The sequence below is a fragment of the Salmo salar genome, chromosome 02 (genome assembly GCF_965601325.2).
Source record: "Salmo salar chromosome 02, fSalSal1, whole genome shotgun sequence".
NCBI classification, from domain to species: domain Eukaryota; kingdom Metazoa; phylum Chordata; class Actinopteri; order Salmoniformes; family Salmonidae; genus Salmo; species Salmo salar.
Window position 1 is genome coordinate 81,651,768 of NC_138292.1, and position 25,497 is coordinate 81,677,264.

Genomic DNA, 25,497 nt, shown 5'->3' on the forward strand with positions numbered 1-25,497 from the left:
CAACCAATGAGGAGCGAGAACACGGATTTGTTTTTAGCTCATGAGTTCGTCACGGCGCGGCTCGCGTGACCAGAGTGTGAGTGTTGCCGCGTTCATTACAACTGGAAACTCGCAAATAGGAACTCAGAAAGCTCCAACATCAGTGTGTTCAAAACAACGGGGAACTCGGAAAATAAATGAAAAATTATCCAACTCGGAATTGCAACTCGAGAACTCGGGGCTCTTTCTAGAGCACCGACTTTCTGACCTGAAGATCACTAACGACGATATATAAATACGTATTTTTCCGAGTTCCCAGTTGTTTTGAACGCATCATTTCCCTAGCGAGTCTGTGTGGGTGTATTCATTACGCGGATTCCACTTTAAAAGGTCTCGTCTGTTGCAAAACGTTTAGCAACGGAAACCTTTCACTCCAAACGGGAAACATTTGGCAACGAAAATAAATAAATATAGGTCCCTCCCTGTTGGTTCTGTTTGCTTCCGCGTAATGAATATACCCCTGGCAAGAAAGAAGTGAAATGAGAAGCTAGCTAGCTGTTTAGCTACCCATATGACTGCTCGGAAAATGTCGACTTGTCTTATTAGCTAGCTAGCGTAATCAAAACTAACTTTGGAAAAGCATCTATTCGGCGGTGATGTGATTTTCCAGCTTGGTTGCAACGGCCGTTATTCCTGAGGTAGGAAACTAAAGATGACAAATGCTGTTTTATACCTAACGGTAGCTAACGTTAGCACAATTGGGGTTTGCCACTGACTAGCTAACTAGTTAGCAGCTAACGGTACATAGTGATTTGGTCAAGAATCAGCTAACTAAAATAATAATTGTTTTTATTGAATGGCTAGCCATATATGAGAACCTGTAAGAACCCCTCTTTCCTAGGAACAGGTTTCCCGTCAGTATAAGTTGATCTGCGGAGTTGACAATTACGCATTTGTTGCAGTGTTCGTGTAATGTTATGTGCATTTGAGTTGCTTCCTGTTTACCAACTGTCATTTAGCTAGCCAAACTGCATGTCTGTCAAAACGTCAGTTACTACTCAATTAAGAAAGCTATAAAAGTGGGTTCCTGTTATTAGCTATGAAATACATTGTCAGAACTCAACGCCAGTTATTCTGTAATATTTGGAAATATTTCGTCCCAAATGGCAACCTATTCCCTAGTATAGTGAGTGTACAAATTTTGACAATGACCCATAGGGCAATGGAGGAGTGCTTATGCTATGGGCCCTGAGCTCTGGTCAAAAGTAGTCGCTATGATATTTCTTGTTTTTTTTCCCCCTCCTTTTGGATTGTGTGTAATGTTCAATATTACTGTACTGTTGGCGCTAGAAAGGTATGCATTTTGTTGCACCTGCGATAACATTGAAAATCTGTGTAAAGGACCAATACACTTTGATTTGCGGTAATAAGGTGCCATTTGGGGTCTCACACAGTTAATAGTTTTGTCTTTCTGTTTGTCTCTCTCTCTCTCCCCCTTTCTCTTTCTGTCTCTCTCTGCCTTTCTCTTTCTGTCTCTCTCTGCCTTTCTCTTTCTGTCTCTGTCTCTCTGTTTGTGTTTTTCTTTCTGTCTCTTGTGCTCGCTCTTTATTTTTCTTCTCTCTCGCTCTCATTCCATTCAAGGGCTTTATTGGCATGGGAAACATATGTTAACATTGTCAAAGCAAATGAAGTAGATAATAAACAATAACAGTAAACATTAAACTCACAGAAGTTCCAATATAATAAAGACATTTCAAATATCATATTATGTATATATACAGTGTTGTAACGATGTGCAAGTAGGGAAAGTTTTTTTTTACAACCCATATTCTGTTTCTTGCTCTCTCTTTCTCTCTCTGTCGCGCTCTTTCTCTCTCTGTCGCGCTCTTTCTCTCTCTGTCGCGCTCTTTCTCTCTCTGTCGCGCTCTTTCTCTCTCTGTCGCGCTCTTTCTCTCTCTGTCGCGCTCTTTCTCTCTCTGTCGCGCTCTTTCTCTCACACTTCTCTTTCTCTCACACTTCTCTTTCTCTCTCGCGTGTGCTCTCTCTCTCTCTCTCCTCTGTCCCCCTCTCACTTATTCTTTGGTTCTCTCTCTCCTCCAGACCCCAGATGATCCAGCAGATGGAGGGGGGTGCTGCTGCTGCCCCCGTCCCCAACCCTCTCTCCGATCTCTCCTCCCCCCTAACCCCTCCTGTGACCTCTGACCCCCCTCCCTCTCCGTACCCCCGGCCCTCTGCCAGCCCCTTCATCAGCGAGGACCAGTTTGGGTGCCACTGTTGCTACGACGTCCTGGTCAACCCGACAACGCTGAACTGTGGTCACAGCTTCTGCCGCCACTGCCTGGCTCTCTGGTGGGAGTCTAGTAGGAAGACTGAGTGTCCTGAGTGCAGGGAGAAGTGGGAGGGCTTCCCCAAAGTCAACATCCTGCTGAGGTAAGGTACTAGAGTACGTGAACTTAACGTACTGGTACGACTCTCTAGAGCTGGGAACTGCCAGAGACCTCACCATATTATCACCATACTTAGGTGCCGATACCATATGTATTCTATATAGAATTGTGACAATCGCAATTCATATCGTATCGACACCTAAGTATGGTGAACGAGTTTTGATCAGTCATGGAAATAAAAGTGCTGAAAACAAATTGGCTCACTATTTAAGAAGATGGAGAAGCAGATATGAAGGAAAAATACTGGAGTTTTGGTTCAGGTACAGCCAACTAGCGCAGAAATAATACTGCGATACTGTCAAAACAATACATTTACATTTACATTTACGTCATTTAGCGGACGCTCTTATCCAGAGCGACTTACAAATTGGTGCATTCACCTTATGATATCCAATACCATATATGGTCAAAAATAATACCCCGATATGTAACTATCAATTTGTCCCCCCCCTCCATAACTACTACCCTCTCTGTATGGTGAAATGTATAGGTCGAGCTAAGATATCAGAGGTCAGAGAGAAGTGGGAGGGCTTCGCCAAAGTCAACATCCTACTGAGGTAGGCAGGGCATACAATTAACAACACCCACCACCTGCCAAATGCAGGTAGGTTTAGGTACTGGTAGGTTTAGATAGTGGTAGGTACCTGTTTTCAAGGTGTTTCTGCTGTTTAGTTTCATGGCTGTTAATTAGGAAGAAATAGGGTTCCTAGATCCCACCACACACAGTAATACCGCCTGGCAGGGGAGCTGTGCAATGAGGGAAGTGCTAATGGATTCATTTTCTTGGACAAAAGTTAGTCTAATTTACTCAAGTCTACAAAGTGAGACTTTGTCCTGGTGTTTCTTGGCTATTTACATTGTGCGGTTGTTTTTCAACGTTAGTTTGAGTGCTGCTTCAACTGATAGCCAATGAGACGCCCCAGTCAGATCCCAAATCTCACACACACACGACAAGACTCCAGTGGCCCCGTTACCACAGTAACCTCCCGCCCTTAAAGGGGCAGCTGAACATTTTGTCTCTGCTATTTTGATTAAAAGACTGAGGTCACAAAATAATGAAATTGAGAAATATATCACATTTCTTCTTACTAATACATTTCTTGTTTTAGAAACATTACAAAGCATGGTCATCTGTTATTTGTGTTAAAAAAAAAAGTGTGTTTTTTGATGAAATTATGGCGAAAAAAATATTTTGGCTGGTAAAAATTGTGAGTGGCTGGTATATATATTTTTTTTTAATCTAACTGTCACAGTGGCTGATAGACCAAAAAGTACATTTTAGGCCCTGGAGGTAGGGGAACTTGACCTGTAGTACACTACTCCTGCTGAGGTAGGGGAACTGACCTGTAGTACACTACTCCTGTTGAGGTAGGGGAACTGACCTGTAGTACACTACTCCTGCTGAGGTAGGGGAACTGACCTGTAGTACACTACTCCTGCTGTGGTAGGGGGAACTGACCTGTAGTACACTACTCCTGCTGAGGTAGGGAAACTTAACCTGTAGTACACTACTCCTGCTGAGGTAGGGGAACTTGACCTGTAGTACACTACTCCTGCTGAGGTAGGGGAACTGACCTGTAGTACACTACTCCTGCTGAGGTAGGGGAACTGACCTGTAGTACACTACTCCTGCTTAGGTAGGGGAACTTAACCTGTAGTACACTACTCCTGCTGAGGTAGGGGAACTTGACCTGTAGTACACTACTCCTGCTGAGGTAGGGGAACTGACCTGTAGTACACTACTCCTGCTGAGGTAGGGGAACTGACCTGTAGTACACTACTCCTGCTGAGGTAGGGGAACTGACCTGTAGTACACTACTCCTGCTGAGGTAGGGGAACTTAACCTGTAGTACACTACTCCTGCTGAGGTAGCGAAACTTAACCTGTAGTACAGTACTCCTGCTGAAGTAGGGGATCTGACCTGTAGTACACTACTCCTACTGAGGTAGGGGAACTTAACCTGTAGTACACTACTCCTGCTGAGGTAGGGGAACTTAACCTGTAGTATACTACTCCTGCTGAGGTAGGGGAACTGACCTGTAGTACACTACTCCTGCTGAGGTAGGGGAACTGACCTGTAGTACACTACTCCTGCTGAGGTAGGGGAACTGACCTGTAGTACACTACTCCTGCTGAGGTAGGGGAACTGACATGTAGTACACTACTCCTGCTGAGGTAGGGGAACTGACCTGTAGTACACTACTCCTGCTGAGGTAGGGGAACTTGACCTGTAGTACACTACTCCTGCTGAGGTAGGGGAACTGACCTGTAGTACACTACTCCTGCTGAGGTAGGGGGAACTGACCTGTAGTACACTACTCCTGCTGTGGTAGGGGAACTGACCTGTAGTACACTACTCCTGCTGAGGTAGGGGAACTGACCTGTAGTACACTACTCCTGCTGAGGTAGGGGGAACTTGACCTGCAGTACACTACTCCTGCTGAGGTAGGGGAACTTAACCTGTAGTACGCTACTCCTGCTGAGGTAGGGGAACTGACCTGTAGTACACTACTCCTGCTGAGGTAGGGGGAACTGACTTGTAGTACACTACTCCTGCTGAGGTAGGGGAACTGACCTGTAGTACGCTACTCCTGCTGAGGTAGGGGAACTGACCTGTAGTACACTACTCCTGCTGAGGTAGGGGGAACTGACCTGTAGTACACTACTCCTGCTGAGGTAGGGGAACTGACCTGTAGTACGCTACTCCTGCTGAGGTAGGGGAACTGACCTGTAGTACACTACTCCTGCTGAGGTAGGGGGAACTGACCTGTAGTACACTACTCCTGCTGAGGTAGGGGGAACTTAACCTGTAGTACACTACTCCTGCTGAGGTAGGGGGAACTGACCTGCAGTACACTGAGTAATACCTGTTAATGTTAATACATTCAACCTGGCATGCTTATCGGTCGATTGGCTACAGGAATTACATTTTTGCGTGTGTATTTTCTTTAGTCGTCGTGTATCTTATTTACCACACGCAGACAGTATACAGATCCTAGTTAGTCAGTGCGCAACAAATAACAATTGTAAATGCGTGTTAAACTGTTTTGATGGCCACGATTTAAAAAAAATATGTTTAACTTCAAATAATGAGGCATGTCTTACCTAGCTCCAAGGTAGCCTTGCCAAAATCCATCCATGTAAACACGGACAATTTATTTTAGACTTCTTCATCCCGTTAACCTGATTTTCTCTTCTGTTCTATTGGTTTTCATATCAACTTTCTTTCTTACCTTATACTCCTCCCTCTCTCATCCCCTCCTCCCTCCATCCTCTACCCCTCTCTCTCCCTCCTCTCTCCACCCTTCCCTTCTCTCTCTCATCCCCTCCTCTCTCCCTCCTCTACCCCCCTCCCTCCTTCTCCCTCCACCCCCTCCATCCTTTCTACCCGCCCCCTCCCCCTCTCAGAGATGCAGTAGAGCGGTTGTTCTCAGAGGTGGTGGGTAGGAGGAGAGCAGAGATCCAGGGGAACCCCAAGGTCTCCCAGAGCCTGCTGGCCTTTCAGAGGTACCGTACTAACACACTCAGAGCCGGCTGGCCTATTTGAGATTGTTCAAAGTAGCCACCCTTTGCCTTGTTGACAGCTTTGCACACTCTTGGCATTCTCTCAACCAGCTTCATGAGGTAGTCACCTGGAATGCATTTCAATTAACAGGTGTGCCTTGTTAAAAGTTAATTTGTGTTATTTCTTTCCTTAATGCGTTTGAGCCAATCATTTGTGTTGTGACAAGGTAGGGTTGGTATACAGAAGATAGCCCTATTTGGTAAAAGACCAAGTCCATATTATGGCAACAACAGCTCAAATAAGCAAAGAGAAACGACAGTCCATCATTACTTTAAGACATGAAGGTCAGTCAATGCGAAACATTTTAAAAACTTTGAAAGTTTCTTCAAGTGCAGTCGCAAAAACCATCAAGCGCTATGATGAAACTGGCTCTCATGAGGACCGCCATAGGAAAGGAAGACCCAGAGTTACCTCTGCTGCAGAGGATAAGTTTGAGAGTTACCAGCCTCAGAAAACGGCAATTAACTGCACATCAGATTGCAGCCCAAATAAATGCTTCATAGTTCAAGTAATAAACACATCTCAACATCAACTGTTCAGAGGAGACTGTGTGAATCAGGCCTTCATGGTCGAATTGCTGCAAAGAGACCACTACTAAAGGACACCAATAAGAAGAGACATGCTTGGGCCAAGAAACACAAGCAATGGACATTAGACCGGTGGAAATCTGTCCTTTTGGTCTGGAGTCCAAATGTGAGATTTTTGGTTCCAACCGCCGTGTCTTTGAAACACAGAGTAGGTGAAGGGATGATCTCTGCATGTTTGGTTCCCACCGTGAAGCACGGAGGTGGTGGTGTGATGGTGCTTTGCTGTTGACACTGTCAGTGATTTATTTAGAATTCAAGGCACACCAGCATGGCTACCAAAGCATTCTGCAGCGATACGCCATCCCATCTGGTTTGCACATCACTTGCTTTTCAACAGGACAATGACCCAACACAGGCTGTGTAAGGGCTATTTTACCAAGAAGTAGGGTGAAGGAGTGCTGCATCACATGACCTGGCCTCCATAATCACCCGACCTAAACCCAATTGAGATGGTTTGTCTGTATAACACCCCTACCTTGTCACAACACAACTGATTGGCTCAAACACATTAAGAAGGAAAGAAATTCCACAAATTAACTTTTAACAAGGCACACCTGTTAATTAAAATGCATTCCAGGTGACTACCTCATGAGGTTTGTTGAGAGAATGCCAAGAGTGTGCAGGGCTGTCTTCGGGGCAAGGGGTGGCTACTTTGAAGAATCTCAAATATAAAATATATTTTGATTTGTGAAACACTTTTTTGGTTACTACATGATTCCATATGTGTTATTTCATAGTTTTGATGTCTTCACTATTATTCTACAATGTAGAAAATAGTAAAAATAAAGAAAAACCCTTGAATGAGTAGGTGTGTCCAAACTTTTGACTGGTACTGTACATATACATACAGTGCCTTCGGAAAGTATTCAGACTCCTTGACTTTTTCCAAATTTTGTTAGGTTACAGCCTTAATCTAAAATTGATTAAATTGTTGTTTTTTTTTTCTCGTTAAATTATTAATAAAAAACAATCACATTTACGTAAGTTTTCAAAGCCTTTATTCAGTACATTGTTGAAGCACCTTTGGCAGCGATTACAGCATCGAGTCTTCACGTGTATGACGCTACAAGCTTGGCACACCTGTATTTGGGGAGTTTCTCCCATTCTTCTCTGCAGATCCTTTCAAGCTCTGTCAGGTTGGATGGGGAGCATTGCTGCTCCAGAGATGTTCAATCGGGTTCAAGTCCGGGCTCTGGCTGGGCCACTCAAGGACATTCAGAGACTTGTCCCAAAGCCACTCCTGCGTTGTCTTGGCTTTGCGCTTAGGGTCGTTGTCCGTTTGGAAGGTGAACCTTCGGCCCAGTCTGACAACCTGCTCAGGATTTCATCAAGGATCTCTCTGTACTTTGATCCGTTCATCTTTGCCTCGATCCTGACTAGTCTCCCTGCCACTGAAAAACAGCATTATGCTGCCACCACCATGCTTCACCATAGGGATGGTGCCAGGTTTTCTCCAGACATGATGCTTGGCATTTAGGCCAAAGAGTTTAATCTTGGTTTCATCAGACCAAAGAATCATGTTTCATCAGGTCTGAGAGTCTTTAGGTGCCATTTGGGAAAACTCCAAGTGGGCTGTTATGTGCCTTTTACTGAAGAGTGGCTTCCGTCAGGCCACTCTACCATAAAGGCCTGATTGGTGGAGCACTGCAGAGATGGTTGTCCTTCTGGAAGGTTCTCCCATCTCCACAGAGGAACTCTGGAGCTCTGTCAGAGTGACCATCAGGTTCTTGGTCACCTCCCTGACCAAGGCCCTTCCCCCGACTGCTCAATTTGGCCAGGCGGCCAGCTCTAGGAAGAGTCTTGGTGGTTCCAAACGTCCTTCATTTAAGAATGATGGAGGCCACTGTGTTCTTAGGGACCTTCAATGCTACAGAAATGTTTTGGTACCCTTCCCGAAATCTGTGCCTCGACGCAATTCTGTCTCGGGGCAATACGGACAATTCCTTCGACCTCATGGCATGGTTTTTGCTCTGACATGCACTGTCAACTGTGGGACCTTATATAGACAGGTGTGTGTCTTTCCAAATCATGTCCAATCAATTGATTTTACCACAGGTGGACTCCAATCAAGTTGTAGAAACATCTCAAGGATGATCAATGGAAACAGGATGCACCTGAGCTCAATTTTGAGTCTCATAGCAAAGGGTCTGAATACTAATGTAAATAAGGTATTTCAGTTTTTTATTTTTTATTTTATAAATTTGCAAAAATTTCTAAACCTATTTTAGCTTTGTCATTATGGGGTATTGTGTGTAGATTGATGAGGAAAATATTTTATTTAATCCTTTTTAGAATAAGGCTGTAACGTAATGTGGAAAAAGGGAAGGGGTCTGAATACTTTCTGAATGCACTGTATCTGCAGGAGTATGTGGACACCCCTTCAAATTAGTGGATTCGGCTATTTCAGCCACACCGTTGCTGACAAGTGTATAAAATTGAGCATAGAGCCTTGCAATCTCCATAGAAAAACATTCTAAGTAGAATGGCCTTAATGAAGAGCTCTGACTTTAAACGTGGCACCGTCGTGCCACCTTTTCAGACGTGAAGTGGAAGGCCACACAAGCTCACAGAACAGGACCGCCGAGTGCTGAAGCACATAAAAATCATCCTCGGTTGCAACACTCACTACAGAGTTACAAAATGCCTCTGGAAGCAACGTCAACACGAGCTTCATGATATGGGTTTCCATGGCCAAGCAGCCGCACACAAGCCTAAGGTCACCATGCGTAATGCCAAGCGTCGGCTGGAGTGGTATAAAGCTCGCTGCCATTGGAAGAGTGGAAACGCGTTCTCTGGATTGATGAATCACGCTTCACCATCTGGCAGTCCCACAGATGAATCTGGGTTTGGCAGATGCCAGGTTAACACTACATACCCCAAAGCATAGTGCCAACTGTAAAGTTTGGTGGAGGAATAATGGTCTGTTTTTCATGGTTCAGGCTAGGCCCCTTAGTTCCAGCGAAGCGAAATCTCAATGCTACAGCATACAATGACATTCTAGAGGATTCTGTGCTTCCAACTTTGTGGCAACAGTTTGGGGAAGGCTCTTTCCTGTTTCAGCATGACAATGCCCCCATGCACAAAGCGAGGTCCATACAGAAATGGTTTGTCGAGATCAGTGTGGAAGAACTTGACTCAACACCATCGAAGACCTTTGGGATGAATTGGAACCAGGCCTAATTTCCCAACATCAGTGCCCGACCTCACTAATGCTCTTGTGGCTGAATGGAAGCAAGTCTCCGCAGCAACGTTCCAACATCTAGTGGAAAGCCTTCCCAAAAGAGGTGGAGGCTGTTATAGCAGCAAAAAAGGGGGGGACCAATTCCATATTAATGGCCATGATTTTAGAATGAGATGTTGGATGAGCAGGTGTCCACATACTGCTGGTCATCGAGTGGATTATAAAGCTCATATCAAATCAACGGCATCTGTATGGATCCAGTGTCTGAGTAGGAGTGTTGATCTGGGATCACTTTTGGCTTTTAGATCACAATGAATACTATTACATGGACGGGGGGGCCTGATCCTAGATCAGCACTCCTACTCTGAGATGCTTAATAGCATGGAACCCCAGCTGTATAAACATGTTGCTCATACCTAGGCCCCCTCTGTAACCAGTCTTCCTGTAACCTGTCTGTTACCGGTCTGTAACATGTCTGTAGCCTGTCTAACCTGTCTGTCTGTGTGTAACCTGTCTGTAGGTATGGTGATCAGGCAGCCAGAGGAATCCCCAAGACCAGTCCTGGTAGAGGAGCAGGAGGGTTCTTCTCTGGAGTCCTCACTGCACTCACCTGTGTCGCGGTAAGAGAGAGAGAGTGGGTTTGATTTTAACTAGGAAAAGAGCCTTGTGGTTAGAAGCCTTTTTTCCGAGCGTGACCTGGGGAGAGGTCAACAGGAAGGAGTCAGCGAGGGGGACCTGGGGAGAGGTCAACAGGAAGGAGTCAGCGAGGGGGACCTGGGGAGAGGTCAACAGGAAGGAGTCAGCGAGGAGGACCTGGGGAGAGGTCAACAGGAAGGAGTCAGCGAGGGGGACCTGGGGAGAGGTCAACGGGAAGGAGTCAGCGAGGGGGACCTGGGGAGTGGTCAACGGGAAGGAGTCAGCGAGGGGGACCTGGGGAGAGGTCAGCGAGGGGGACCTGGGGAGAGGTCAACGGGAAGGAGTCAGCGAGGAGGACCTGGGGAGGTCAACGGGAAGGAGTCAGCGAGGGGGACCTGGGGAGAGGTCAGCGAGGGGGACCTGGGGAGAGGTCAACGGGAAGGAGTCAGCGAGGGGGACCTGGGGAGGTCAACGGGAAGGAGTCAGCGAGGGGGACCTGGGGAGAGGTCAGCGAGGGGGACCTGGGGAGAGGTCAACGGGAAGGAGTCAGCGTGTATACATAACGAGCACATAAGGGACAATTGCAAATCTGTGTGTGTGTGGGACAGGAATGCTTGTAGTGTGTGTGTCAGCTTACTTTTCTCTACGTGTGACAGAAAGGGTCAAAGTGTGTAGTGAGGGTGTGGGGGGTAGGGGTGGGTTGGGGGGGGTGTGTTGAAGGGTCACAGTGTGTGTGGTTTTGTCTATTTGTTCTGTCCATGTGGCAGTTAGAGAGCAACGTCTTTGTGTATCTTTCCGCGTGGCTGGCTGGCTGGCTGTCTGTCTGGCTGTGTTTATTTGAATGACAGTCTCAATGCTTCATGTTAATATGTGCGAAACTAGTGGGAATTAACTTTCTGTCTCGCCTGTCTGTCTCCTAATGTATCTCTAGTCCTATTCTATGCCCGTCTCACCTCTCTCACACCTGTCTGTTACCTCTCCTCTCTCCTACCGTCTCTCCTCTCTCCTCTCCGTCTCTCCTCACTCCTCTGTCTCTCCCCATCTCCTACCCGTCTCCCCTCACTCCTACCTGTCTCTCCTCTCATGTCCCTCCTACCCGTCTCTCCTCTCCCCCTACCCGTCTCTCCTACCCCTCCCTCCTACCCGTCTCTCCTCCACCCCTACCCGTCTCTCCTACCCCTCCCTCCTACCCGTCTCTCCTCCCTTCTACCCGTCTCTCCTCTCTCCTACCCGTCTCTCCTCTCTCATCTCTCTCATACCCGTCTCTCCTCTCTCCTACCATCTCTCCTTACTCCTACCTGTCTCTCCTCTCCTATCTTTCCTACCTGTTTCTCCTACTTCTCCTCTCATCTACCCGTCTCGTACTCCTCTCTTACCCCTCTTTCCTACCTGTCTCTTCTCTCCTACCCAATCTACTACCCGTGTCTCCTACCTGTCTCTCCTCTCTCCTACCATCTCTCCTCTCTCCTACCTGTCTCTCCTCTCTCCTACCGTCTCTCCTCTCTCCTACCTGTCTCTCCTCTCTCTTACCTATCCCTCCTACCCGTCTCACCTTTCTCATACTGTCTACCTCACTCATACCTGTCTCACTTCTCTCCTACCAGGTGATGTTTCTGGTGTACCACTGGTCCAGTGGAGATGGGGTCCATGACCTCTTGGTCAGTAAACCTGTGTCAAAATGGACGCCGGAGGAAGTTCTGTTCTGGTTGGAACACGTTGGGGCTTGGACCTCTCTCTATAAAGAACCCTTCCTACAGGAGAACGTTAACGGACGGTGAGGAATGTTTAACAGTTTGGGGTATGTTTGTAGTACGGTTCTGTTCTGGTTGGAACGCCTGGGGCCCTGGACCTCTGTCTCGGTCTCTCGGTCTCTCGGTCCCTCTCTGTCTCTCTCTGTCTCTCTCTGTCTCTCTCGGTCCCTCTCTGTCTCTCTGTCTCTCTCTGTCTCTCTCTGTCTCTCTCTGTGTCTCTCTGTGTCTCTCTGTGTCTCTCTGTGTCTCTCTGTGTCTCTCTGTCTCTCTCTGTCTCCTCGCTCACTCTCTTTTTTTCATGGTCAGATTATTGTTGTTGTTCGGTAGTGATGAGTTAATAACATAGTAACATGGTTATGTCATGGTTATTTCATGGTTTTCTGATATATCTCTCAGGTTATTGTTGATGCTCGGTGATGAGGAGCTGACCAGAGCTCCCTATAACATAGACAACCAGGCCCACAGGAGAGCGGTGCTGGCTGAGCTGGAGAGGATCAAGGAACTGGGGGTCAAGCCACCTCAGAACCTCTGGGAGTACAAGGTGACAGAAACCAGAAATACTACATATTATATCAACTTAGAAACTGCCTGGGTCGAGCTCTGAATGCTGATTGGCTGACAGCCGTGTTATATCAGACCGAATACCACGGGTATGACAAAACATTTATTTTTACTTCTCTAATTACGTTAGTAACCAGTTTATAATAGCAATAAGGCACCTCGGGGGTTTGTGGTATATGGCCTATGTACCACGGGTAAGGGCTGTATCCAGGCACTCCGCGTTGCATCATGCATAAGAACAGCCCTTAGCCGTGGTATATTGGCCATATACCACACCCCCTCGGGTCTTATTGCTTAATTATACCATGGCATTGTTGAATACTCCTTTCTGATTGGCTTGAAGGGCATTCTAGAGCGTGCATTATTTCCCTATAACGCACAATATATTTGCATGGTAGAACTCAATGACTGTAGATTTACATGTTTTGTTAAAGCTGCTTTTGATAGCAAAAGTCGAATTTAAAACAGTATTTGGTATTGTTGAATTAGATTTTCATAATAGTGGTTTGGTTAGCTGAACTAGCAAGTCTGTCTGTTTGGTCGCCACAGCAACTACTGTAGCTATCTAGTAAACTTGCTAGCTACTTCAGTGGATGTTGAACACATTTCTCCCTGAAAATGTGTTAATTCTTGAGGATACAATCCCGATAACGGGATTGGTTGGACAACAACCAGTGAGATAGCACGGCGCAATATTCAAAACAAAATAATCTCAAAATTAAAATTCAATTATTATATGGCATTTTAAAGATACTCTACTCGTTAATCCAATCACATTGTCCGATTTCAAAAAGGCTTTATGGTGAAAGAAAAACATTAGATTATTTTAGCATAGCACCTCAGCCAAAAAAAAAAGCAATTTTCCAAGCACGATAGCCATCACAAAAACAGATATACAGCTAAAATTAAGCACTAACCTTTGACAATCTTCATCAGATGACACTCCTAGGACATCATGTTAGACAATACATGCATTTTTTGTTCGATCAAGTTTATATTTATATCCAAAAACCCAATTTTTACATTGGCGCGTGACGTTCAGAAAATGTTTTCTCCCCATAACATCCGGTGAATAGGCACATTTAATTTACGGAAGAACTCATAAACGTTGAAAAAATTTATAACAATTATTTAAAGAATTAGAGATAATCTACTCCTTTATGCAACCACTTTGTCAGATTTAAAAATAATGTTACGGAAAAAGCAGATTGTTCAATATTCTGAGTACAGAACTTAGCCTTCAATGCTAAGCTATACAGTTAGCCTACAATATGTTCGAAATATTTAGTTACCTTTGCTGATCTTCGGCGGAATGCACTCGGATGGGCACCCACTTCCCCAAGAAATGTTCATTTGTTCTGCAAAGTCCATCATTTATGTCCAAATACGTCAGTTTTGTTGACCCATCCAGAACACTTTACAATGCCATGTGGTTTGGACGCAAATCCATAGACGAAATGTTCAAAGTTCCATTACCGTTTGTAGAAACACGTCAAACGATGTTTACGATCAATCCTTTAGGGTATTTTTTTACGTAAAATTGCGATAATTTTACAAGCGGGCAATAGCTATTCATCCCAGAAGAAAAATATAAAAACGATGACGTCACGTGCACACGCATCATAAGACACCTCTCCTCAGACTGGCCAATGATTGACTGAGCCAAAATGATCTGCCCGGTAACAGCTGACGGTTGAAACCAGTTCATAAAGATTGTTGACAGCCAATGGAAGAGTTAGGTGTAACGTAAATCCTATGTCACTGTAGTTTTTCAAGGGATTCAAAACAAAAACTACATTTCTAAATTCTCCCAGTTCCTGATAAAAATGTTCTCAGGTTTTTTGCCTGCCATATGAGTTCTGTTATACTCACAGACACCATTCAAACAGTTTTAGAAACTTCAGAGTGTTTTCTATTCAAATCTACTAATAATATGCATATTCTATTTTCTGGGCCAGAGTAGTAACCTGTTTAAATTGGGTACTTTTTTCATCCGGCCGTGAAAATACTGCCCCCTAGCCCCTAGAGGTTAAATTCTAGCCATGGTATTAAAGGGATAATGAACTCGGGGCTCTATGGGTTCTCTGGTATATTACTCATCTCTGTCTGCTAGCTCGTTGTGGAACACACCTTTCACATCGTTTCTTCTTTTCTGTAGAACACACAGCCCCACGTTGATTATCGCTTAACATGTCATAACTTAACATGTCATAACTTAACATGTCATAACTTATCATGTCATAACTTAACATGTCATAACCTATGCTGTTTTAATGCTAATGTGATGTACTGTCAATCCTATGTCATTAGCAATTAGATATACTGTATTTCTGCTAACAGAAACATAGGCTGCATCCTGAAGGGCACCGTATTCCCTATATAGTGCACTACTTTGGACCACAGGACTACATAGGTTATAGGGTGCTATTGACGCACACTTAATAAATACTTTATATGCTCTGGTTGAAGTAAGCCCATTAAGATATGCTGTGTGCATCATTTGATGATAAGTCATTTAGGGTTTAATGATGGTTTGAACTGTCTCTCTCCCTGTCTACCCCTCTCCTGTCTCCCTCTGTCTACCCCTCTCCTGTCTCCCTCTGTCTACCCCTCTCCTGTCTCCCTCTGTCTACCCCTCTCCTGTCTCCCTCTGTCTACCCCTCTCCTGTCTCCCTCTGTCTACCCCTCTGCTGTCTCCCTCTGTCTACCTCTCTCCTGTCTCCCTCTGTCTACCTCTCTCCTGTCTCCCTCTGTCTACCCCTCTGCTGTCTCCCTCTGTCTACCCCTCTGCTGTCTCCCTCTGTCTACCCCTCTGCTGTCTCCCTCTGTCTACCCCTCTCCTGTCTCCCTCTGTCTACCTCTCTCCTGTCTCCCTCTGTCTCCCTCTCTCCTGTCTACCTCTCTCCTGTCTCCCTCTGTCTACCCCTCTCCTGTCTCCCTCTGTCTACCCCTCTCCTGTCTCCCTCTGTCTACCCCTCTCCTGTCTCCCTCTGTCTACCCCTCTCCTGTCTCCCTCTGTCTACCCCACTGCTGTCTCCCTCTGTCTACCCCTCTCCTGTCTCCCTCTGTCTACCCCTCTCCTGTCTCCCTCTGTCTACCCCTCTGCTGTCTCCCTCTGTCTACCCCTCTGCTGTCTCCCTCTGTCTACCCCTCTGCTGTCTCCCTCTGTCTACCCCTCTGCTGTCTCCCTCTGTCTACCCCTCTGCTGTCTCCCTCTGTCTACCCCTCTGCTGTCTCCCTCTGTCTACCCCACTGCTGTCTCCCTCTGTCTACCCACTGCTGTCTCCCTCTGTCTACCCCACTGCTGTCTCCCTCTGTCTACCCCACTGCTGTCTCCCTCTGTCTACCCCACTGCTGTCTCCCTCTGTCTACCCCACTGCTGTCTCCCTCTGTCTACCCCACTGCTGTCTCCCTCTGTCTACCCCACTGCTCTCTCCCTCTGTCTACCCCACTGCTGTCTCCCTCTGTCTACCCCACTGCTGTCTCCCTCTGTCTACCCCACTGCTGTCTCCCTCTGTCTACCCCACTGCTGTCTCCCTCTGTCTACCCCACTGCTGTCTCCCTCTGTCTACCCCACTGCTGTCTCCCTCTGTCTACCCCACTGCTGTCTCCCTCTGTCTACCCCACTGCTGTCTCCCTCTGTCTACCCCACTGCTGTCTCCCTCTGTCTACCCCACTGCTGTCTCCCTCTGTCTACCCCACTGCTGTCTCCCTCTGTCTACCCCACTGCTGTCTCCCTCTGTCTACCCCTCTGCTGTCTCCCTCTGTCTACCCCTCTCCTGTCTCCCTCTGTCTACCTCTCTCCTGTCTCCCTCTGTCTACCCCTCTCCTCTCTACCTCTCTCCTGTCTCCCTCTGTCTACCCCTCTCCTGTCTACCCCTCTCCTGTCTCCCTCTGTCTACCTCTCTCCTGTCTCCCTCTCTCCTGTCTACCTCTCTCCTGTCTCCCTCTGTCTACCCCTCTCCTGTCTACCCCTCTGCTGTCTCCCTCTGTCTACCCCTCTGCTGTCTCCCTCTGTCTACCCCTCTCCTGTCTCCCTCTGTCTACCCCTCTCCTGTCTCCCTCTGTCTACCCCTCTGCTGTCTCCCTCTGTCTACCCCTCTGCTGTCTCCCTCTGTCTACCCCTCTGCTGTCTCCCTCTGTCTACCCCTCTGCTGTCTCCCTCTGTCTACCCCTCTGCTGTCTCCCTCTGTCTACCCCTCTGCTGTCTCCCTCTGTCTACCCCACTGCTGTCTCCCTCTGTCTACCCCACTGCTGTCTCCCTCTGTCTACCCCACTGCTGTCTCCCTCTGTCTACCCCACTGCTGTCTCCCTCTGTCTACCCCACTGCTGTCTCCCTCTGTCTACCCCACTGCTGTCTCCCTCTGTCTACCCCACTGCTGTCTCCCTCTGTCTACCCCACTGCTGTCTCCCTCTGTCTACCCCACTGCTGTCTCCCTCTGTCTACCCCACTGCTGTCTCCCTCTGTCTACCCCACTGCTGTCTCCCTCTGTCTACCCCACTGCTGTCTCCCTCTGTCTACCCCACTGCTGTCTCCCTCTGTCTACCCCACTGCTGTCTCCCTCTGTCTACCCCACTGCTGTCTCCCTCTGTCTACCCCACTGCTGTCTCCCTCTGTCTACCCCACTGCTGTCTCCCTCTGTCTACCCCACTGCTGTCTCCCTCTGTCTACCCCACTGCTGTCTCCCTCTGTCTACCCCTCTGCTGTCTCCCTCTGTCTACCCCTCTCCTGTCTCCCTCTGTCTACCCCTCTCCTGTCTCCCTCTGTCTACCCCTCTCCTCTCTACCTCTCTCCTGTCTCCCTCTGTCTACCCCTCTCCTGTCTACCCCTCTCCTGTCTCCCTCTGTCTACCTCTCTCCTGTCTCCCTCTCTCCTGTCTACCTCTCTCCTGTCTCCCTCTGTCTACCCCTCTCCTGTCTACCCCTCTGCTGTCTCCCTCTGTCTACCCCTCTGCTGTCTCCCTCTGTCTACCCCTCTCCTGTCTCCCTCTGTCTACCTCTCTCCTGTCTCCCTCTGTCTACCCCTCTCCTCTCTACCTCTCTCCTGTCTCCCTCTGTCTACCCCTCTCCTGTCTACCCCTCTCCTGTCTCCCTCTGTCTACCCCCTCTCCTCTCTCCCACCGTCTCTCTACCCCCCACCTCTCTCCCACCGTCTCTCTACCCCCCACCTCTCTCTCACCGTCTCTCTACCCCCCACCTCTCTCCCACCGTCTCTCTACCCCCCCACCCTCTACCCCCCCACCAGGCTGTGAATGCAGGTAAATCTCTGTTCCTGCTCTATGCTTTGAAGAGTTCTCCTCGCCTCACCATCCTCTACCTCTACCTCTTCGACTACTCCGAAACCTTCCTCCCCTTCCTGCACACCTGCTGCCCCGCCCTCTCACGCACCAGCGAGCCAATGGAGGACAGCCTCCCCCTCAACCACCAGGTACCATTGGACGGCTCAACTCTCATGTTGATTGTATTTATTTGATAAAGGTAGGCGTGTCGGTACAACTCCAGTCATAGACAACTAGACGTAGGCTACTGTACATGTTGTCAGTATGGCTGGTCATAGACAACTAGACGTAGGCTACTGTACATGTTGTCAGTATGGCTGGTCATAGACAACTAGACGTAGGCTACTGTACATGTTGTCAGTATGGCTGGTCATAGACAACTAGACGTAGGCTACTGTAGATGCTGTCAGTATGGCTGGTCATAGACAAGACGTAGGCTACTGTAGATGTTGTCAGTATGGCTGGTCATAGACAACTAGATGTAGGCTACTGTACAGGTTGTCAGTATGGCTGGTCATAGACAACTAGACGTAGGCTACTGTACATGTTGTCAGTATGGCTGGTCATAGACAACTAGACGTAGTCTACTGTAGATGTCAGTATGGCTGGTCATAGACAACTAGACGTAGGCTACTGTACATGTTGTCAGTATGGCTGGTCATAGACAACTAGACGTAGGCTACTGTACATGTTGTCAGCATGGCTGGTCATAGACAACTAGACGTAGTCTACTGTACATGTTGTCAGTATGGCTGGTCATAGACAACTAGACGTAGGCTATTGTACATGTTGTCAGTATGGCTGGTCATAGACAACTAGACGTAGGCTACTGTAGATGCTGTCAGTATGGCTGGTCATAGACAACTAGACGTAGGCTACTGTACATGTTGTCAGTATGGCTGGTCATAGACAACAAGACGTAGGCTACTGTACATGTTGTCAGTATGGCTGGTCATAGACAACTAGACCTAGGCTACTGTACATGTTGTCAGTATGGCTGGTCATAGACAACTAGACGTAGGCTACTGTAGATGCTGTCAGTATGGCTGGTCATAGACAAGACGTAGGCTACTGTAGATGTTGTCAGTATGGCTGGTCATAGACAACTAGATGTAGGCTACTGTACATGTTGTCAGTATGGCTGGTCATAGACAACTAGACGTAGGCTACTGTAGATGCTGTCAGTATGGCTGGTCATAGACAAGACGTAGGCTACTGTAGATGTTGTCAGTATGGCTGGTCATAGACAACTAGACGTAGGCTACTGTACATGTTGTCAGTATGGCTGGTCATAGACAACTAGACGTAGTCTACTGTACATGTTGTCAGTATGGCTGGTCATAGACAACTAGACGTAGGCTACTGTAGATGTCAGTATGGCTGGTCATAGACAACTAGACGTAGGCCACTGTACATGTTGTCAGTATGGCTGGTCATAGACAACTAGACGTAGGCCACTGTACATGTTGTCAGTATGGCTGGTCATAGACAACTAGACGTAGGCTACTGTAGATGTTGTCAGTATGGCTGGTCATAGACAACTAGACCTAGGCTACTGTACATGTTGTCAGTATGGCTGGTCATAGACAACAAGACGTAGGCTACTGTAGATGTTGTCTTGTCATACTGACGATATTAGTATATCTCCCCCCCCCCCCAGGCGCACCCCAGCTGGCGCCAGTGGGCGGAGTTCCTAGTTAAGTACCTCCTCCTTCCGTACCAGCTGATCGCTGAGTTTGCCTGGGATTGGCTGTCGGTTCACTACTGGACGTCACGGTTCATCATCGTCAACGCCATGCTACTGTCTGTCCTGGAGGGCTGTGTTCTGTGGAGGTTCTATAACCGAGCTGAGATCAGGTACCGTGTGTGTTTCTCTCTATCCCTGTCACACCAACTTTCTCCCTCTCTCACCCTTTACCCTGAATTATCCACCCCTCTCTGTCCCTCTCTCACACTCATCCCTTCCTCTCTCTCCATCTCATCCCTCACTACCCCTCTCTCTCCATCTCATCCCTCACTACCCCTCTCTCCCTCCTCATCTCATCCCTCACATCCTCTCTCTCCTCTTTCTTCTTCTCATCCCTCACTACCTCTCTCCCCCTTATCTCATCCCTCACTACCTCTCTCCCCCTTTCTCATCCCTCACTACCTCTCTCCCCCCTCATCTCATCCCTCACTACCCCTCTCTCTCCCCCCTCATCCTCATCCCTCACTACCCCTCTCCCTCCCCCCTCATCTCATCCCTCACTACCCCTCTCTCTCCCCCCTCATCTCATCCCTCACTACCCCTCTCTCTTCCCCCTCATCTCATCCCTCACTACCCCTCTTTCTCCCCCTCATCTCATCCCTCACTACCCCTCTCTCTCCCCCTCATCTCATCCCTCACTACCCCTCTTTCTCCCCCTCATCTCATCCCTCACTACCCCTCTTTCTCCCCCTCATCTCATCCCTCACTACCCCTCTTTCTCCCCCTCATCTCATCCCTCACTACCCCTCTTTCTCCCCCTCATTTCATCCCTCACTACCCCTCTCTCTCTCCATCTCATCCCTCACTACCCCTCTCTCTCCCCCCTCATCTCATCCCTCACGTCCTCTCTCTCCTCTTTCTTCTTCTTATCCCTCACTACCTCTCTCCCCCTTACTCATCCCTCACTACCTCTCTCCCCCTTACTCATCCCTCACTACCTCTCTCCCCCTTACTCATCCCTCACTACCCCTCTTTCTCCCCCTTACTCATCCCTCACTACCCCTCTTTCTCCCCCTCATCTCATCCCTCACTACCCCTCTCTCTCTCCACCATCTCTGCATAGTTTGTTGTTTAATGTAATGAACCAAAGTCTCCTCTCCCCTCCAGGAGTCTCCCTCAGAAGATGTGGGGTCACTTGTGGAGGATGTCCTCCCAGGGTTTTGCCTTCGCCCTGTTCTGGCCGGTGATCCCTCAGTTTGTGTGTAACTGTCTGTTCTACTGGGCTCTGTATTTCAACCCCATCATCAACATAGACCTGGTGGTGCAGCAGCTAATGCATCCTGACACACAAGGGCCGTGAAGGACTGACCTGTTCCCTCCGTAGTGCACTACTTTTGACCAGTGCCCCTATGGGTAGTGCACTATATAGGGAACAGGTACGCAAGAGCCGTGAGTGAGGAGGTACCGTTTAAACACAGGATGTGTCTTTTTAATGGCTCCCTATTCCCTTTATAGTGCACTACTCCATAGGGACTCTGGTCAAAAGTAGTGCACAATGTAGGGAATAGGGTGCCAAGTGCCATAAATGAGGAGATATTATGGCCTGCCTCCCAAAAGGCTCCCTATGGGGCCCACTGTAAAGGGAATAGGATGCCAGCGTAGCCCACAGTATCATAGCAACAGGTTTGATGCCAGCTTAGCCCACAGTATCATAGCAACAGGATGGATGCCAGCGTAGCCCACAGTATCATAGCAACAGGATGGATGCCAGCGTAGCCCACAGTATCATAGCAACAGGTTTGATGCCAGCGTAGCCCACAGTATCATAGCAACAGGATGGATGCCAGCGTAGCCCACAGTATCATAGCAACAGGATGGATGCCAGCGTAGCCCACAGTATCATAGCAACAGGATGGATGCCAGCGTAGCCCACAGTATCATAGCAACAGGATGGATGCCAGCGTAGCCCACAGTATCATAGCAACAGGCAGCCATCTGTGAGCCAGACAACCCAATGTCTTAATGTGTCTGCGTCTCAAAAGGCTCACTATTCCCTATATAGTGCACTACTTTTGACCAGGGTCCGTAGGAAGCCCCATAGGGCTCTGGTCAACAGCAGTGCACTATATAGGGAATGGGTTACCATTGGGGACTCAGACCAAGTTCTATATAATATTGGATGGTTTCTCCTAATGTCTTAATTAAAATGGTATATTTAAGCAATAAGGCCAGAGGGGGTGTGGTATATGGCCAATATACCACGGCTAAGGGCTGTTCTTAGGCACGAGGGGGTGTGGTATATAGCCAATATACCACGGCTAAGGGCTGTTCTTAGGCACGACGCATCGCGGAGTAGCCTAGTGGTTAGTGTTGGGCCAGTAACCGAAAGGTTGCTAGATCGAATCCCCGAGCTGACAAGGTAAGAAATCTGTCGTTCTGCCCCTGAACAAGGCAGTTAACCCACTGTTCCTAGGCCGTCATTGTAAATAAGAATTTGTTCTTAACTGACTTGCCTAATTAAACAAAGGTTAAATAAAAAAATACCACAGACCCCCGAGGAGCCTTAATGGTATTATAAACTGGTTACCAATGTAATTGTGTCATACTGTGGTATACGGTCTGATATACCACGGCTGTCAGCCAATAAGCATTCAGCGCTCGAATCACCTAGTTTATAAATATATATAATGAGGGTAATTCATATTGAAGGTAAGAGGTTGTGTGTTTGTCTGTTATGGTGGTCAGTAGTAATAACTGTAGAGGGGATTGATATGATTCTGTTATGGTGGTCAGTGGTAATAACTGTAGAGAGGATTGATATGATTCTGTTATGGTGGTCAGTGGTAATAACTGTAGAGGGGATTGATATGATTCTGTTATGGGGGTCAGTGGTAATAACTGTAGAGAGGCTGGATATGATTCTGTTATGGGGGTCAGTGGTAATAACTGTAGAGAGGCTGGATATGATTCTGTTATGGGGGTCAGTGGTAATAACTGTAGAGAGGCTGGATATGATTCTGTTATGGGGGTCAGTGGTAATAACTGTAGAGAGGATTGATATGATTCTGTTATGGGGGTCAGTGGTAATAACTGTAGAGGGGATTGATATGATTCTGTTATGGTGGTCAGTGGTAATAACTGTAGAGGGGATGGATATGATTCTGTTATGGTGGTCAGTGGTAATAACTGTAGAGGGGATGGATATGATTCTGTTATGGTGGTCAGTGGTAATAACTGTAGAGAGGATTGATATGATTCTGTTATGGTGGTCAGTGGTAATAACTGTAGAGAGGATTGATATGATTCTGTTATGGTGGTCAGTGGTAATAACTGTAGAGAGGCTGGATATGATTCTGTTATGGTGGTCAGTGGTAATAACTGTAGAGAGGCTGGATATGATTCTGTTATGGTGGTCAGTGGTAATAACTGTAGAGGGGATGGATATGATTCTGTTATGGTGGTCAGTGGTAATAACTGTAGAGAGGCTGGATATGATTCTGTTATGGTGGTCAGTGGTAATAACTGTAGAGAGGATTGATATGATTCTGTTATGGTGGTCAGTGGTAATAACTGTAGAGAGGATTGATATGATTCTGTTATGGGGGTCAGTGGTAATAACTGTAGAGGGGATTGATATGATTCTGTTATGGTGGTCAGTGGTAATAACTGTAGAGAGGATTGATATGATTCTGTTATGGTGGTCAGTGGTAATAACTGTAGAGAGGCTGGATATGATTCTGTTATGGTGGTCAGTGGTAATAACTGTAGAGAGGATTGATATGATTCTGTTATGGTGGTCAGTGGTAATAACTGTAATAACCCTGTTCCTGGAAAGCTACTATCCAGTAGGTTTTCACTCCAACCCCAGTTGCAACTAACCTGATTCATCTTATCAACCAGAATTACTAGAATCAGGTGTGCTAGATTAGGGTTGGCATGAACCTACAGGACAGTAGCTCTCCAGGAACAGGGTTGGAGATAAAAACCTACAGGATGGTAGCTCTCCAGGAAAATGGTTGGAGATAAAACCTACAGGAGGGTGTCTCTCCAGGAACAGGGTTGGAGATAAAACCTACAGGATGGTAGCTCTCCAGGAACAGGGTTGGAAATAAAACCTACAGGATGGTAGCTCTCCAGGAACAGGGTTGGAGATAAAACCTACAGGATGGTAGCTCTCCAGGAAAATGGTTGGAGATAAAACCTACAGGATGGTAGCTCTCCAGGAACAGGGTTGGAATAAAACCTACAGGATGGTAGCTCTCCAGGAACAGGGTTGGAGATAAAACCTACAGGATGGTAGCTCTCCAGGAAAATGGTTGGAGATAAAACCTACAGGATGGTAGCTCTCCAGGAAAATGGTTGGAGATAAAACCTACAGGATGGTAGCTCTCCAGGAACAGGGTTGGAGATAAAACCTACAGGATGGTAGCTCTCCAGGAACAGGGTTGGAGATAAAACCTACAGGATGGTAGCTCTCCAGGAAAATGGTTGGAGATAAAACCTACAGGATGGTAGCTCTCCAGGAAAATGGTTGGAGATAAAACCTACAGGATGGTAGCTCTCCAGGAACAGGGTTGGAGATAAAACCTACAGGATGGTAGCTCTCCAGGAACAGGGTTGGAGATCAAACCTACAGGATGGTAGCTCTCCAGGAACAGGGTTGGAGAGCCCTGCCCTATTCACACAGCGTGTCAGAGTTGGAGTACTGATCTAGAATCAGATTCCCTCCCCGTCCATATAATCTCATTCATTATGATCTAAATGATGTTCTAGAATCAGATTCCCTCCCCGTCCATAAAATCGCATTCATTATAATCTAAATGATGATCCATAATCATATTGATTGATCTCAAAACTGATCCTAGATCAGCACTCTAACTCTGAGAACCTTAGTGAATACGGGCCCAGGTTCTTGTTAGTTTTATTCTGTCTGCGTTCCGAATGGCACCCTGTCCTATTCCCTATATAGTGCAGTGTGCACTATATTGACCAGAACGTCTGGTCAAAAGTAGTGCACTACATAGGGAATAGGGTGCCACTTCATTCTGTTTCCATGGTGATGTGGAGCTAGCTCAGCTTGTCTTGTTGGAAGGCAACACATATGCCTTTTTTATTTACAAGGAGTTACTTTAAAAAAAAAAAGAGTTACGCACTTGAGTTTCAGATGGTAATAGTAAATAATAACAATTTCTACTTCCTGCATTCAGAAAGAGTTTAAACATGGCGATATCCAACTGTTGTCATTTTCAATTTAAGGAAATCACCTGTTTGAGAGTTCGTCCCAAATGGCAACCTCTTCCCTATGTAGTGTACTACTTTTGACCAAGGCCTAGAGGGTAAGCCATAGGGCTTTGGTCAAAAATAGTGCACTACATAGGCAATAGGGTGCCATTTGGGATGAACACTAGGACAGGTGGGACTCCATTGTTTAACATAAAAGGGCTATCGCTTCATTGGTCCCTCTCATGTAACCAATGGCCTGAAGGATGTTTTATGTTTGTATGTGACAAAATGTTAAAATGTTGTTTTAAATTGTCATTTTGTTTAATTGTCCATGAATAGGTTCATTTTTTGCGGTATTCTGTCCCACCTGTCCTGCGGTTGGTTGTTTCTAATTGCGTAGATTGAATTATTAAATATCTTTATTTTAAAAATGTTATTCTGATTTATTTTTTCATTTAGAGGAATTCCACAAGTAGTGGTCTATATAGGGGTGGCAGGTAGCCTAGTGGTTAGTGTTGGGCCAGTAACCCGAAAGGTTGCTAGATCGAATCCCCGAGCTGACAAGGTGAAAATCTGTCGTTCTGCCCCTGAACAAGGCAGT

The 25,497-nt window shown here is 47.0% G+C and overlaps 1 protein-coding gene across 1 annotated transcript; it reads left to right on the top strand.

Moving 5' to 3' along the window:
* The first annotated feature begins 329 nt into the window (after positions 1 to 329).
* On the top strand, positions 330 to 25,332 carry LOC106594449 (bifunctional apoptosis regulator). The gene is made up of 9 exons (XM_082968692.1): positions 330 to 677; positions 2,080 to 2,409; positions 5,835 to 5,933; positions 10,280 to 10,379; positions 12,000 to 12,169; positions 12,543 to 12,687; positions 17,953 to 18,135; positions 19,647 to 19,843; positions 20,841 to 25,332. Exons 2-9 carry the CDS (start codon positions 2,087 to 2,089, stop codon positions 21,031 to 21,033), a joined length of 1,410 nt encoding a protein of 469 aa, XP_082824818.1. The 5' UTR covers positions 330 to 677; positions 2,080 to 2,086; the 3' UTR covers positions 21,034 to 25,332.
* Positions 25,333 to 25,497: the final 165 nt, after the last annotated feature.